The 16,299-nt window shown below is 42.5% G+C and overlaps 1 protein-coding gene across 1 annotated transcript in view; it reads right to left on the bottom strand.

Moving 5' to 3' along the window:
- Window positions 1-7,230: 7,230 nt before the first annotated feature.
- Window positions 7,231-16,299, bottom strand: part of FBLN1 (fibulin 1) — a gene marked incomplete at both ends in the record, with an annotated part of 81,070 nt that continues 72,001 nt past the window's right edge. The window contains one exon of the mRNA XM_082014025.1: window positions 7,231-7,370. Within this exon, the coding sequence (XP_081870151.1) occupies window positions 7,231-7,370 (140 nt within the window). The remainder of the gene's footprint in view (window positions 7,371-16,299) is intronic.

The following is a 16,299-nucleotide window of genomic DNA, read 5'->3' as shown; positions in this document are numbered from 1 at the left end:
CCACCGAGCGGAGGAGCTTCTGTAGCCCAGTCGCCGTTGAGGAAGCAAAGGGGAGCGAGTTGTGACTCCTGTCTCCTTGCTCCTCTTGGTTGACAGCTCAGTGAAGTTATGAGGTTACTAGAGCCACTAGCAGATGTGTAAGGGGAGGCATGGAGGGGCTGGGTATGCTATACCCAGTTACCAGAATAGCATCAAAGAGCCTAGATCTTTAATCCTCACTTTTTAATCACTACCAAACAACATTTCAGCATGAGCTGGGGCATATCTCAGTGGTATCATCATCAAACTTCCAAATTGTTCATAGTTACCTACATGACATTTAATTAGTCTAGTTCAGTGATTAAGCACAGTTCCAGAGAAGAGCTGTTCTTGTGCTTCTGGACCCCAGTCTACCCAGAGAGCAAGAAGCACTGGCTGCAAGGAGGGGAGGGAAAGTCCCACCTTGCTGTTGTTCAAAGTCCCAGGTCTTCTGATGGGACAAGCCAGCTCTGCCAGTTGCCTTTTAACATAAGCAGATGCCAAATGTCGTCTGAGAACCTGACTGTAGTGTGAATTCATGGAGGGGCCATGACATTTTGTGGCAAGTGAGAACATGCTATCAGTAGGACATGGGAATTAGTGTAGGGAACCTGTGTCCACAAGTGGTGCAGACTCCATGAGGTGGCTTCCCACGCCCCTGACCCAGTGGCCGTTGCTGCAATACACTAGTCTGGGCCCATGATGAGGGACTGGCCCCTTGCTTCAGCAGTACTGGCCAAAGTGTCACCTGTGAGTGAAGCTTGCAAAGAGTGTGGCTGGTCCCCCAAATGGCCATGCAGGCTTGAAGGACAGCAACAGATACCAGCTGGTTCTCTCATCTGCAGAACCTGCCTACCCCACTGCCCCTGCGAGAAACTCTCAGAAGAACCAGATCTGGAAGCAGGAAGGAGAAAGTGTGTTTGTATCTTGTGCTCACGTTGCTTCTCCGCATTAGCCACGGGCAGCAGGGGTTTAACCTGGATCCTCTGACCCAGCGTAGCTGACGCATGATTGATTGACATATTCTGCTGGCCAAAGATGCAGGAAGCTCAGCGGTGCCCTGTGTGGCCTGTCTTCCCATAGGGAGTGACAAAGAACCATCCCAAATGGGAGTATCTTACAGAAAAGGGCTTCTGAGTCTTCTCCCGTTGGCTATTGCACCTTGCAGTAATGAGGTACACGGACTTAACTGTCAGAAATAAATGTAAAAGTGGGTGGCCATAACCTGTCCCATGCAGGTATCTAACCTGGCATGATCTAGCTGTGACGCAGAGTGCCATGGTAAAGCACGTGGGGTACGAAAGCACAGCGTGCCTCCGTCTGCCTGCAGTGGCCCCAGGACGGGTTTTCTTTCCGCAGCCCTTCCAAGATTTCCTTTCTGGGTCCGGTGGACGTGTTTAACTTCAATTGCTCAGTTACAAGTAAACACTCGGTGATAGAAGAAAAAGAAGAAGATGGATGCAGGGAGTGAAAATAAGGAGAGGCAGAAGAGAATCCAATAAAGGGAAAGGGAGAGAGAAAAAAAAAAAGATTAAATAGGGTAAGGTGAAAGCAAAAAAAAAAGAGTTCATTACAGAACAGATAGTGCATTCTTAGCCACAGCAGGAACGAAAAATCTTTCATCAGATCAATGATTTTGGAGACTTGGACGGGTGTACTTTATGTCTCTCTTGTCTAGTAGCGGCAGTTTCCGCGCAGCCTCACACCTCCTGCGCGCACCGCCGGCCGCGGGGAACAAAGACGCTCAGAAAGCAGAAGTGATGGGAAGGGCTTCAGCATTCCTCGCCGCTGCAGAGCCGGGGGGACCGTTCACCGTCAGACCGGACGGGGAATTTGGGGGAAGGGCGTCCTCCAGAGGCACGCGGGGCCGCCCGGGGAGCCCTGACGGGCAGAAGCTGAGGGGCGCGGGGTGCGGGACTGCCTGCGGGCGGGTTTGAACAGCCGAACTCGGGACCCCGAGATATAAATCGGATTCTGGTCCCTCTCACCGCTTCTCCCTGGGAGAAACGGTATTTCTGACCTGACGGCTAAGCGCGTGCTGGCCAACCAGAAGCGGCTCTGGCATTTTTATGGGAACTGCGCTTGCTTCAGACTCGGCCAAGAGAGAACAACCAGCTGCTATTTTCGAGGGCAACTGACTGCAAGCCCTTGGAATGAGCATCCCTGGGAGACCTCAGCTGACATCTTTTAAAGAGCCAGCAAAAATCCCAGTTTAGGGAAGAGAAGGATATTCTTTTTTTTTTCCCCCCTCAGAGAGAATGGCCTTTTCCACAAATCGAAAGGAATATCTTTAATTAGTTCTGGGTGTTAAACATACTAAAAAACAAAAGCAAAGCTGCAGCCAGTGGACCCAAACTCAAACCTTGCTATGGAAAACAAATACCATTCAAATGACAAGACATAATATCAAGACAGTAGGTATGTCCCCAGTAGAAAAAAAATGTGGAATGCTTTTATAAGCAGATTTTGATTTTCTCAAAAAGAAGAAAGAAAATAATATTAAGTAGCAAATTTAGTTACTTTGATTCTACTGAATTCTGACAGCCTCATCTTGAATTCTGCTTGGAAATACCTCAGATTCATTCCAAAACTTAAGTTGGAATATGTCTGTCTGTAGCATCATTTGCTTATTATGAGATGCACTAGATCATCATGCAAAACACAGATAAAAGTAGAGTTTACCACTGCGTGAATATTTTTCCTGCTCTTCTTACAACTAGTATCCCCACCATTTGCTAGCAAAAAAAGTTAAATGAAACAGATCTGGGCGGGGGGAGGGAACAACCGAACAATTTTCTACATTAACTCTTACTTTTGTGCTGATCTAATACAGCACACGGACCGTATACAAAAGACAAGATCACTTTCCAGACACTTTACCATCTCATTTAGATGAAGACAAAATACAGACATGGCACGCGCTTACTGCAAGCGAGCCGACGTCCCTTGGTCGTCCGGCCACTTCTGTAGAGGAAGGGCGAGCAATATTTTACGTTCACAAAAGCTCTCCGAAATAAGTCACGGAGACACGACGTAAGGGGAATTGCCGCTGGAGGGGATGTGGAGGAATCTGTGCTCATCTGAGGTGAACGGCAAGGCCGGACCCTGAGCCCCGGTACGTACACAGGCTGCCGCGGGCGGTGGGTTGTGAGCCCTGGGACTTCCCACGGAGGCAGCCTCTGGAGAGCCCGGCTGTCAAGGGGTGCAGGGCCCACGGGGAGCCAGACAGGGTGTACCTGGCCACCAAAACCGGTGCACATTGCCCACTTGTGTGTGGGCTCTCAAATGCCATGTGACACCCAGCATAGCCAATGCAAGGGACATCCCTACAGGACACCTGGTTTTTGACTTCATGTGGAAGTAAGCTGAAGTAGTTGATGTTCATTTCTGAAAATCCTTGTGGTGCTATTGACTCTCTCGTAGGGAATTTATGAACTATTTATTGCCTATGTGCGAGTCGCTCTTGTTTCAGCAACCTATAAAAGCAGTTGCTGTGACTTGCCTAGTCTCTTGTAACTTCCTCCCCGTATTTTCCTTGCTCTTCCATTTCTCCATTGCCGTAAGATTTATTTGCCCATAATGGCAGCTGCGAGGGTACCAAGTCCTGTCACAGCCTCAAGTGCACCAACAAGCTGTAATTAGCACGACCAACCCGCCCCTGCAGCCATTTCCCCCCGCTCCTCCTCGGAGCTTGGCCCCTGGTGCTCCAAGCCAGCTTTGACGTGGGCCAGCTTGGTGACACGGAGCCAGTCGCTGTGGAGAAAGTGGTGTGAGGAAGGGCTGCCAGACGGCTCAGCTACTCGGGGCTCTGAGCAGCCTGATCTAGTTGAAGATGTCCCTGCTCATTGCGGGGAGGTTGAACTAGATCACCTGTAAAGGTCCCTTCCAACCCGAACTATTCTACGATTCTATGATTTGGTCATCATGGCACAAGCTATCACATGTGGAACGTACTGATTTGAAGAGTTACGAAACTTGTTTTTTCCTCATTGCTATCGTCCTTGGCTGTCATGCCCTCCTCTGTAAAAGGAGTAACTATGCTACGATTACATACATGATGCTATTTTGCCTCCTCTAGCTGCTAATAAATTACAGATCCATCAGGAAGTGATTTCTAAACTGAAGAAGTGAAAGTAGATCAGTCTATCAGCAGATTGATGTGAAATATTCCTGTCTTTTACTATTTTATCTGACTAAGGCTATGGCCCGATTACTCAGAACTATCTAAGTACACTGAATGCTTACTCAGGCAAACTGTCCTAATCCCACTAGAAATAATTTCAAGGCAACTTTCCCTGCCATAAGACTTGTCCTGGAAGCAGTCCCGGACAAAAAGTCTTCCCAGCTATGCAGGATGCCTGACTTTCGGCAGAACCACCTGAGACCTGCTGCTCCTCTCATCGGGAAGCTGGCTAGCACCTGTGAGCCGTTGCTCCTTTGAGTGATTTCTGTCCCTCCATACTCATCTGGTGCCAAGACAGTTTATCAGGGAATTCAATCCTATGCAGTACCTGCAACTGTGTGTTATTATTACCCATTCTTCTGACGGTGTGCGATTGTTTCTCCAACGCACATGGCATCATTCTGTGTATGACCGAGCAGATGACTCTTAAAAAGCAGCTAATGAACACTCGGCAGTCTATACCTGGTCTCCTCGTTTTCTTCTAAATGCTCATTTACTTGTGATTCTGTTTCCCCACAATTAAAATTATTTGAATCAATCCAAAGCCAGCAGATCTCAGTGACAGTTTCCTAAGCACATTCTCCCACTTGAACAGCTTTAATGATTTGCCAATAAAGATTATGAATAGTTTTAATTTGTCCCATTTGCAACAGATGAAACTTTAATGTCACAGGTTTGGATGAGAGAAATATTTAATCTTTCCTATCATTACTGAATTATCTTGTTTTTCTACGCTGATCTATTAAAAGTTAAGACACGTCACAGTGACCAAGGCACTAAGCACTCTTTAATTTTATTACACACAAAACATAAAATCATCTACTGGACCAATGTTCTCTTAAGACATCAGGACTATTTAAAAAGCTGCTTGCAATTTTCAAAGATTATTTGGGACAATAGTTTTCTAGGAAGTAGCGGTAATCCTTCTTCTATCCTATTTTTACTCAAAAACGCAGACAGAAGAAGGGGAGAGGTGTGTGTCTGTGGTGGTGTGTGGTTTCTCCTTTACAGAAAGGAGAAGTTCGTAAATTAGTTTGTTCATCAGTTTGATCCTAAAATTAGACTTCTGCTGTCCCAAAGTTCTTTCCACTGCAACTAAATACCACTTACAGAGGAAATAAAGGATCAAAAATTACAGTCTAGAAAATCAGATGGAAACAGTTTTTGTATTTTTGGTACTAAGGCTACTTACTTCTCCTACACTGACAAGAAAAAAAACCTTGACGATATCAGGAGAGTCTTTCATCCTCCTCTTATAAAACATTTTACTTTCCAATCTAAATCAGAATTATGTAGGCTAGTAATCCCTGAAGTCAATAGTATCTTTTGTAATCTGGAGTTTTCCAAAATCTCCATCAGTTAGTTGAATGATGAACTGCTACAAATAGAGCTGCTTCACATCATTTTTCTACAGAAAACTATTTATTGAAATCATAAGGACTGTAAGAGGTAGCCACTGACAACACAACATTTTAAGCTGATGGCATCCTAGAAAAAAGGCTACGTATGGAGCTGGGATGCCCTGTAAGTGTGGGGGGAACAAATACCATCAAGAGGGTATCCTTTAGTCAAATTTTACTTATGAGAATGTGTTATCATAAAATCTTAATTTAGAGAATGAGAATGCTGCAGGCAGAGAAGCCTCCCTGCCACGGAGAACGGAATGAAGACTTCTGTATGTAGACAGTAAAGTTGCTATGGTCTTTTATTTGCAATGGATCAGAGGGGACGATCTTTATTATCCAAAGATCACTCAAGTCAATGGAAAGATCCTCTTAAGTTTCAGGGGCTTTTGTATAAAAAAGTGTTGTATTTATTGTATATAAACGCCTAGCACCAATAATGACTGATGAAATAGTGGACTGTTTTGAGTGGGAAATGTGTATATATACCTATAACTAATTCGCTTACGGGATCATACAATTTTTCTGGTAAGCAGAAACCATAGCATACTTCTGAGTATTTCCCATCTGACTTACTTTATTTCCTTGTATCTTAACAAACATAACAAACTGAAACACGGAGCTATTTATTTTCTGTTCTGCAATAAAAAAAGATACGGTACTTTGATGCCCAGAAAATACATTAAACATTCATTTATTTGTGTGAGTTTCATTATATTATTACATATGCCTTGGCTTGGTGCATAGGAAGTGTACAGTTTAACATGCTGATTTTATTACCAATTTTAAAAAGGTAAGGAGCTTTACTCTATAATAAACAGGAGATACAGGTCTGAGTTTCCCATGTATCGCTGAGTACAGATGAGATTGGAATTTAAGCCATTTGCCTTATTATCCTTGTAACAGGTTAATTTCAGTAAGAGGTATTTGCTTAATTAGAATCAAACATAATCTTACAATCAAGTAATAAGTACCAAAAAAAAGGAGTATTTTTTTAATATGTGCAATAGCTTGTTAGTCTCTTACTATTTCTAACTCCTTTTGCACTTCCTCTTGTAGCCGTAGTTGAATGGCGCTTTTTAAATACCTAGGCTAAACTTTTCAGAAATGATTAGCAATTCTGGGTGCCTCTTCAGAGTTATCCTACTGGGGCCCAAAAGCGAACATGTAGCACTTTCTGACAATCTGACTCCTTCAAGGTAGTGAATATTGAGGTGAAATTACTAATCCTTACCACACGTCTTCCATCCAAAGACACCATATATTCATCCTAATGAACCCTGACATCTATTTTGTTCCACATCCTCAGTCGCTCTGGTTATCTGGCCAAGGAGCAATAGTTAACATCTGCCTAAACATTTAGAAAAGTTTTACATTTTACTAGGCAGCTGAGCATTTTTACACACTACTTATTTATACAGACAACTACATCAGGCTCACTTAATTTGCTCCACCCTATGTCTAATCAATGTAATAGCTTGTTATTTGTCTTAAACTATAAACCAAATATTTAAAAATAAAACAAAAAAACACTATTGGGTCTTACAAACAAGTATATGACATAATAGTTTGTGGTAATGATTTAGGTTTGGAGCGGCTTGCTTGTCTGGGGTTTTAAATGCTCTCTCAGAACCAGTACTCGGAGACAAAGATGTGAACATTGACGATGTTACGATGAGATACCACTCCACCCATGACGTAGTTCATCTCCAGTTTCAGGATGGCATGGAAAGGTCCAACAATGGGCCTCACCTGGCGAACTACACCTGTTGGGATAGAAATAACAATTGCTGAGATTTATAGGAGAATCAGATGGGCTTGGATGAACTACACTCCCCTTCGTTTTCGGCTTATGGCAAGTTATTTTATCTATGGGATCCATAAATAGCTCGCAACAAAGCTTGAAAAGTAAGAATAAACCACAACTTTTGAATCAAAATACCTTGAAGAAGATCTAAAAAGAGCACTAAAATGCTGCTAATGGCAGAAAAACTATATATTCTGAAATTAGTAATACTTTTTTTTTACCTTTTCTTCAGAGAGATAAATTCTGTAAGCAGTTTGCAACACTGCTTTTGAAGTAGGACACAAGGTGACTTTCCCTAGGTAAGCCAGCAGAGACATTGCTCTGAGGGGTACATGAGCGCGCACACCTGGGAATGCCATGCAATTTCTGGGACCGTGTTAAACGCTGCATTTCATTTGGAACAGTAGAAATTATTTGTAATGTAGCAGTAAAATCAACATCTTCCCTGTAAACATCAGATGACACTAATCTGTAAATTGTTAGCGTGCCGTATCATGGATGGACAACCCCACTGGAAGCAACAGGAATAAAAGCAGGGGAGTTTAACGAGGAAAGGGGGACCATCACGGCACCTGTTCCTCTGTCGTTCCTCACATGGATGGTGGCCTTCCCCTCACCATCATCAAGGCTTGATAATGAGGAAGGGAGTGGCAAGGGAGAAGTGAGCTGTGTCTTTTAGGGCTCTAGTCCTTTGGTTTGTTTTACGTGGAGGAGCCCCAGTGCTGGGGCGCAGTAGGACGAGGACTGCTGGGGGCCAAGAGTTGGTGGGGTCCTCAGGGGGGTGGCAGGGCAGGGCTTCTCCAGACAGGGCTTGTCCCACCACCCCAGCCAGGCAGCAGGGCAGGCCAAGGGGCAGCCAGGTTCAACCAAGGGTCCCGATCACCGGGCAAGTTCACGGTAATGATGCTGGGTCAAAGTCAAACTGTGGAGGCAACGTGTGGGTCAGGGTCCAGAATAACAGGGCCTATGGCTGTGATGGAGCTGGAGACCAGCCCTCTTACAGCAGTGCTCAGGCAAGGACTGAAGCTGAAATGGGGCTCCTGGCCTCTGGGCAGGGTGTGGGAGAGGACGCCAGGGAGGCCCATCTGGGCCATGAGGTCTTAGCAGTGCCTTGACACGGTGTGGCTGAACAGAATAGCGTTACAGTCTCAGGCCTAGACCAGAGAAAGTCAACAGGCGCTTTGCCATTGACTCTGAAGGCTCAAGATCAGATCGTAAACATGTTCTCGCTTCATGGTTATTTTCAAAGTCCGGTGTTACAGAGCAGGGAGCTATCAAATGGCTCCCACCTGAAAGGATGTATTCAAAAGGTCAAAACCCCATGAACCCCAGGTCAGCCAGCAGGCACAGGGAGTCCGGTGGAGACCCCCTCCTCAGTCAGGCACCTCCCTCTGACAACCGCCTTCTCTGACAGGGTGTAGCATTCAGAAGGAAATACACCGTTTAGGAAAGGATTATTTGAGACATATTCCTTCTGCACGCGGGGGGCTGTGTTTCATGAGCAGGCAGCACACCAGCGCCTTCCCCGAGTCCCAGCTGAACTCCCGCAGCAGTCCCCTACGAACACATTGGCTTGAGATCTGATGGCAGAGATAAACGTTTGCTTATGCAGGCTGTCAGCACCTTTTCAGAAGGCAGTGATGACATTACAGTTTTGTCCTGTTCAAATACTAACTAATATCTTCAGCATGCAGTAAAATTGCAAACTTTTCACCACATTCACTTCGCTTGCCATATTTGATGAATACACTTTTTAAGCATCCTTCCCCCTACAATTTATATGTACATACGTACATATATATATATACACACACACACACACTTTTTTTTCTTCTTATTTTAGCTTTCTTGGCTGCTCTCCTGCACCTTATAAAAATGACTGGGCTTGGCAGATGATATATTGAAAAAGAAAAGCCTTGCTAAAATTGCCCTCCCTTTAGGGTAGCATTTAAAGCATTTTGCTAGCAACACATCACATTATTGCAGGCACCGCTTTAACTGACAACCACGGAAACACAGAGCATTGGAATCACTCAGTACTGGCAAGCTGTTTAACCCACCCTGTTAGCGTCTCATGCAGCGCTCACCAAGCCTCAGATGGCAAAGGTTGCTGTTTCCATTTAGCAATCTTTTTATAGTGTTCTACACTTTCTTGCTTTACTCTAGTAGAGTCTACTCAAGTCTAGAAGTGGGATTACAAATTGTGGTTTTTTTTCCTGACATGATGCAATTCTACTCAAGACGGTTTATGCCACAATACGGCATCTATCCGTACACTATTATCATAGCATTCAAAGCAATTAGTAACCTTCTCATTCTTGTTTGGATGCATTCTGCTAATAGGCCGAAAAAATAGACCATTTATCTTCAAGGTGGAATGGGCAAACACACTGCGATCCACGTAGCAGTATTCTTCCACACAGTTCTCTTGCTGCCGTTTTAAAATCAAGCCTAATAACGGTCTGAGAAGCAAATGCATGTCAAGACAGCTATGCTGAAGCAAGAAGTTGAAGGAATGTACAAAGAAACACAACACTGTCACAATATTTATGTATTCAGTTTGTTGTGCCAGTGCCCTAGATGGTCCTGAAATGCCCACCAGTGCAAAGGAATTATTTCCCTTCCTCTCCTATTAAATAAATAGAATGATGCAGTCAGATGGATTTGCGCTACAGCCTGTGTATAAGGATGCAGTCACTCTAAATGAGCAGAAGAAAAAAAAAAAAAGGGGTGAGAAAAAAACCTTGAAATGTTCTACTGGACAAAAATTACAGGTTTTCAGCTATTGGAAGCTTTATGCATTTTTTTTTTGAGCTTTACATTTTTTTGTTGAAAAGTGCTAAAATGGAAAACCTGAGCATTTTTCTCCACCAAACTCAAGGACAAATGCAGGTGGAAGCCATGCAATAGCAAAGCTGCTCAGAGCCCGAAACCTGGCTGCACGCTTATCCAATCCCCAGTGATCCCGCTGCAGTGGTGCTAGGACTTGTCTCAGAAATGCTGTTAAAGGCTACCTGCTGTAACGTGTCACTGCCTTTTGATGCTACCTGTGCCTGATTCTCTAATGTCTTGTGCCCTTCACATCAGGTACGAGGGAGCCGCAGCTATTCCAGACCCAAAGGCAGCCAGCAGTGCCTTGTGCCTACCCTCACAAGCAGATGTCTGAAGAAAAAGCTTGAGACTCGGGCCTGGTACATGTAGCTCACATACATGACTCAATGAATCAGGCAATATCTCAACAGCATTTAGCACCCAACGCATTTGAAGACACCATATGTAATAATTCTGGATGCTTTTAAGCGACACGGATTTATCAGTTACTGCAACCTTTGCATAAAGATGTTGTTCCACTATGCCTTTTGGCAGACTACTGCTGGGTCCAGATTTGTGGTCTGGCATCCTTCAGCACTTATAGCTGAATATTAAGCATAAAAACATACTTTACAGTAATAGGAAGGTTACAATTTTTAAATGTACTGAAAAGTCAGGAAATGTAGAAATTAAGCAGCTGCTTTTTGATCTCTTTTTTACCAGTCTAAATCCAAAGTATCTGGATGGAGCCACTCAGATTTGACACGGGGATAACTGCAGAGTGGGACTTGGTCCTGGATCACTCTAGGAGTACACACTGTCCTGTGAGTCACTCTCTATAGGATGCCAGGAGAACAATGGTGTTGCTCATCAAATGACCTGAAAACAGAGTCTTCTCAAATACTGTCATCAGCTGGTCCTCTCTGGGACCAAAGCTGCAGACTTCACAGTCGGTAAATGGGGTGAGTTTGTTTAAGGAAATTCTCCCAAATCCTTTTCCAGCAAAATTAGATTTCAGCTAGGTTAGCATTTTGCAGAAAAAAAAGCCAGGAGAATATTTGTCTATATTAAAACAGGGTGAATCACTGGTAATAAATGAAGAAGGAGATTTGCACTGCTGCTGAATCCCATGTGCCAGGCAACCTCCAGCATCTGTGTTGTCTTGCCTACAGGCACATCTATGCAAGCAAGCATTGTTACTCTCCAGTCTGATGTGCTGCTGTTGCTGTTTATACTCTTTGGTTCATAATCTGTGACCCAAACACAGGCTCAACCTACAGAAAACCCTATGTGTCACAGGCCAGGCAGACTACTTTCCATCAGCTCACCTTTGTTTGGTTTTGGTTTCTTTGTTAACTGAGCAGAGATGTTATTACACGTCCCAAATCTGCTTGAGTATCTTCATGGTTTGCTGACCTCCTTTTAGAAAACAACGCTAAGACTTCTTTTTCTTGCACACTTTGCCCTTATTGTAAACAGGATCTACGCCAATCCTTTCCATCTGCTGATCTGTGTAAGCAAACAGCCATGGCTTGAGAGGCAGTAAGTTTTTGGATGTCACAGTTATTTCTGCAGTGATAGTCTGACCATGGCCCAGAACTTTTAAAGCCCTGTAATTAATACACGGAGCTGCTCTCTTGTCCTGTTTCTTTTTCTTTCATGTTTCATTTTCCGATTTCATCTAATGTAAAAGTATGTCACAATGTGTAGTGAAGACATTAACCTAAATAATATATAATACTTATTTTTAAGTGAGAAGAATGACAACAACCAACAATCTTAGCGCCACTGTCATTGGATTACTGAGGCTTTGCTTATCAAAGAAGATGTGATAAATGAGACAGCAAGGTTAATATTGTTAATCCTCCTAAGCCTTTCAGCAGAATTTCTATTATTGTAATCAGATGCCACAGGTATTCCTTGGCTTGTCTATACCTCTTTAAGATATCATTACATTTCTCTGCTTTGAAATATGTGAGACCCTCAGGCAATTCACCTCTGTGTCTGGTTTCTGCTTGTATTTTTGCATTAGGCAGCTGACTTGCTAAGAAGCTCCATTTTGAACTTAGCAGAAACACTGCTGTTTTGTTACCACATTAACCCATTCTGAATGACAAGTCCCCGCGTTATCATGCATTAACATTTTGTCTCCAGAAATCCAGACTCCTGATGCTGACTTCTGTGCTAAGCTCACTGTCCAGTATGCCAAAGGAGCACTTGCAAAACTCTTCAAAATAACTTTAAAAAAAACCCTTTTCTTCTGTTTTTTCCACTGCTAACCACAAAACCTGCAGCAATTACACTTGCAATGAATCTGGGTCATTGTGTTCCTTCTACCTCTTACTGAATGCTGCATTTGCATTTTCTTTAGAGAAAGTTCCTCTAGCAGGGATCTCCACGGTTTACCAGAAAGCAAAGCAGAACCAAAGCAACTTATTTTCACACTGCCACTAGAAAAGGCTGTTTTGGGTTGGTAAAGAGGACGCATTATGTTTTCTGTTCCAGAGGTGAAGGTCACAGAACTTTCCACAGGGTTTGATTCTTGAGTCTAGTCAAATATTTAAATCTGTATCATCGTAAGAACACAGTGTAGACATAAGTTGCACCCATTCCTCAAAAAGAGAGCCTCATGTAACCTGAACTTTTAAGGATCCCCACAAAATCAAGCTGAGGCGGGTCAGTGGAGCAGGCAAGGAATGGGAGGCTGAGGGGAGAGGCAACAGGGACTGCCGATTACTGGGGAGCTGTATCCGACGACTGCTGGAAGAGGGGATGCGCTGAAGTAAACCTCCTCTTGCCTTACCTGCATATGCATATGAAAGCATATGTATTTGTGTATATATAAACAATCCAAACTACTGCCAAATCAAACGTTATTCTTCCAAACAACCTGTGAGCTACGCTCGGGAAAATAAAATAAACACAGTTATCAAAAATGTGATCAATTCCCTCAACCACATTTCAAGTTTTCTGTTAAGTAACAGGCACAAGAGCTCTCTTCCTCTTACCACCTTCCCATCTTTTCCCCCACACACGGGGTTACAGCTGTATTGTTTTGTTCCAGTCATCACATACCAAAGGACAGTAACAGAACTACCTTTTTTTTTTTCCTTTGTGCTCACAGCAAGCACACAGTCTCCTTTCTGTGATTCTTCTCAGGTGGCAAGTTAACAGAGGGACATGCAGCTTTTTACTATCAGTTGAATCCAGCAGTATTGCCCCTTTTTCATTAGTGCAAGACTTCATACTTGATGTCATAGGCAGGTACTAATTTAGCCAGTTTTTCCAGAACAAACAAATTATTTAGGAAAATTTGCCTTTTTTTTTTTTAACATTGTTTAATTGTATGATCTGTGGTCAGCTAAAAACTGACCACAAACTGACTAAAATTGGGATGGATGGTGAAGAGTTACTGAGAGAGCATGAAGTGGTGCAAAGATGAACAATCCACTTTTCTGAATCATTAATCCATAGTTAACATATTAATCAGGTCCTAAATAGAACAAAACACATCTTCTTATTCATTCTGAGATCTATTTTAAATTAAACACTCTGTAAAAAGTATCTAAAATAATAAGAATGGCATATATGTTTGAAATACCAAAGGCAGACAAACAAGTCTGAGCATAGCTCATTGTTTGCTTTTCTTTCAAAACAAGCACACACTGCTATTGAAATTTTGTGTGTGTGTTTGCATCCTGGCCATGCATTATTAAAATTACCTTTCACAAATCAGTACTAGTAGGACAACTGAGAATTAGTCTTCATTCACTCTACTGCAAGTGGAACTACTGACCATATATAAAAAAAGGAATATTTTGCATTAGTTAGAATTAACAGCAACTTGGTATGTGAAATATGATATGAATTATTGTGTGGAATACAGCTCCATAAGACCGTTAGTATCAGCTCCATTGTAAAATATAGTCGTAGACAGCAAAAGGTCTAAGGGCTGAGGAAAGCTAAAGAATCTCCTAGGACCTTCTTGGTAATTCTTATGTGCAATGATGCTTCTTTGCCCCTGATAAACCGCCTGTTTCAGTGGCTGCCTAGCTCTGAGGTCGCAAGCAATTTCTAATCAAGTACACACCAGCAAGCCAGGCAGGACAGCGGGGTTGAAAAGCTGAGCAGGGTATGAGGCTTAACAGGTGAGAGGCAGGAATATACACTAGGGCTGAAAAATGCATAGCTTGTTCATGTAGAATGTATGACATTTTCGTAGCAATAGACTCACTTCTATTCCTCATGAGATAAATAAAACCCCATGTGAGATGCATAAGAGCCCAAACAAATCAGTTTTTCCCCTACATTTCCTAATCCTTGGGCTATGAGTCTACAGGTCTGATGGTAAGCAAAAGCTGAAGTCCATCACAAAATGTGCCCCCTTTGGAAAAAATCCTACAGGAAGGCTTGTCAAGAGAATATGCGATTACATGCTGAGAGATACTGTTGTCTGTTTTCAGGTGGAACTTTTGGGATGAGCTCCTACTGACACCTACAAGAGAGATTTCAATGACACAAAAAACACTTTTATAATTTTTCCTCTAGCCATTTTCCCTGTGCTTTAAATAGATACTTGGAACATGAAATGATTAATTTGGAAAAATTCAAGTACCAGAGAATGTGGTGAGAGCTGTGGAGCTGGAGCCTAAACGCAGCTGAAACTCAGGTAATTTATTGGGCTTTATATTAACTTCCAAATAATCTCAGCCTATGTTCTGAAGTCCTACATTTGGCTGTTCTTGGATCTCCATTTCCCCACAAAAAACACTCTGGTCCTTTTTACAGCTTTGTCAGAGATGAGTAGTCCTAACTGCCACAATGCAACAGTAACTACCCTTTTTTAAGCAATGGATCTTCATGAATCAGAAAAATAGCCTTCAAGTAGTCCGATAGGCTGTATCAGGCCATGGGTATGAATGATTATGTACAAAGGATGGACATAGGCTCTCCCCTAATGTTAGCAAACTTCTTTAATCCCATGTGTATGTTGCAGTAACAAAGCCGAGAGGTTATCGTCTCAGATTCTCAGAACCTAAAGCCATTGCATGGCTATTAAAAAGTAGCCCAAAACACCAGCACGCTAGCAGTAATGTGCAATGAACAACTTTTTGGAGGGGAAAAGCATGTTTATGAGTTTCCCTTAAGCAATACAGCAAGACTGATCTCCTCATGTTAATGCAAGATCCTGGACTATAATTTAAAGTTTGCTTTTTTCCTCAAGGCCTCTTGCTTTATACCACTGGCCAAGATTTTAAAAATTAAGAGTAAATATCTCAGATGTATCATTGTTACTTAAGAGCCTAGCCATAGTTTCAAAAGAGATGTTCAGGCAATTAGGAAGTTTAGGACTAGAGAAATGGTCGTTGCAGTGGCTATTTTAAAAGGTACAGTTGATAGGATCATTCCAGAAATGAGCAAGAGAAGAAAACATCGAGCCACAAATAAATGCTTCCTTGGATCAAACCATAGACAACAAGTTGCACGTTAGGCTTGAATACCAGACTATCTCAGTCTACAACATGTAAATACATATCTATAGTGTGAAGCCAAAACTATATAGCCAAATTGGTTTTTGGCTCTGTAGACCTCAACTAAAAGAAGTCATGTTAAGATTTGTAAGAAAAAAGTTCTTTCTTATTCAGTATTCATTACAAATACACAAAGTTCATCAATAAGGTTGAAAGATAATTCACATCCCGGTCACAAACAGAAAGTACGTATTTTAGGATATTTTATCCATTTTTTTCTGTAAAAAGCTTTGGGGCTCTGCATACGTTAAAGTTTAATTAAATTCCTTTCCTAAAGGCTGCTCTTTATTCCAAAAGATTATGCCAAAGTAATGATTTTCAGTGCTTAAATTGCTCTGCCAACACAGTTACTCGAGTACTTACTGACTGACCTATACCATGCCAGGGGAGAAGGGAAGTGAATCAACCATTGGGTAATTGCTTAATGTATCCTAGCTTTGAAAATATAATGCTTCAAACATTGCACATTAGGGAATGTCACATTTGGTAGAGTGAAAGCTGCAAAGTTTTTCCTTTCATAGCAATCAAGTCCTGTCATGTTTTCAA

This window comes from Phaethon aethereus, assembly GCF_964289735.1.
Source record: "Phaethon aethereus genome assembly, chromosome: 1".
Classification (NCBI taxonomy): domain Eukaryota; kingdom Metazoa; phylum Chordata; class Aves; order Phaethontiformes; family Phaethontidae; genus Phaethon; species Phaethon aethereus.
This window is presented reverse-complemented; position numbering and strand designations above follow the sequence as displayed.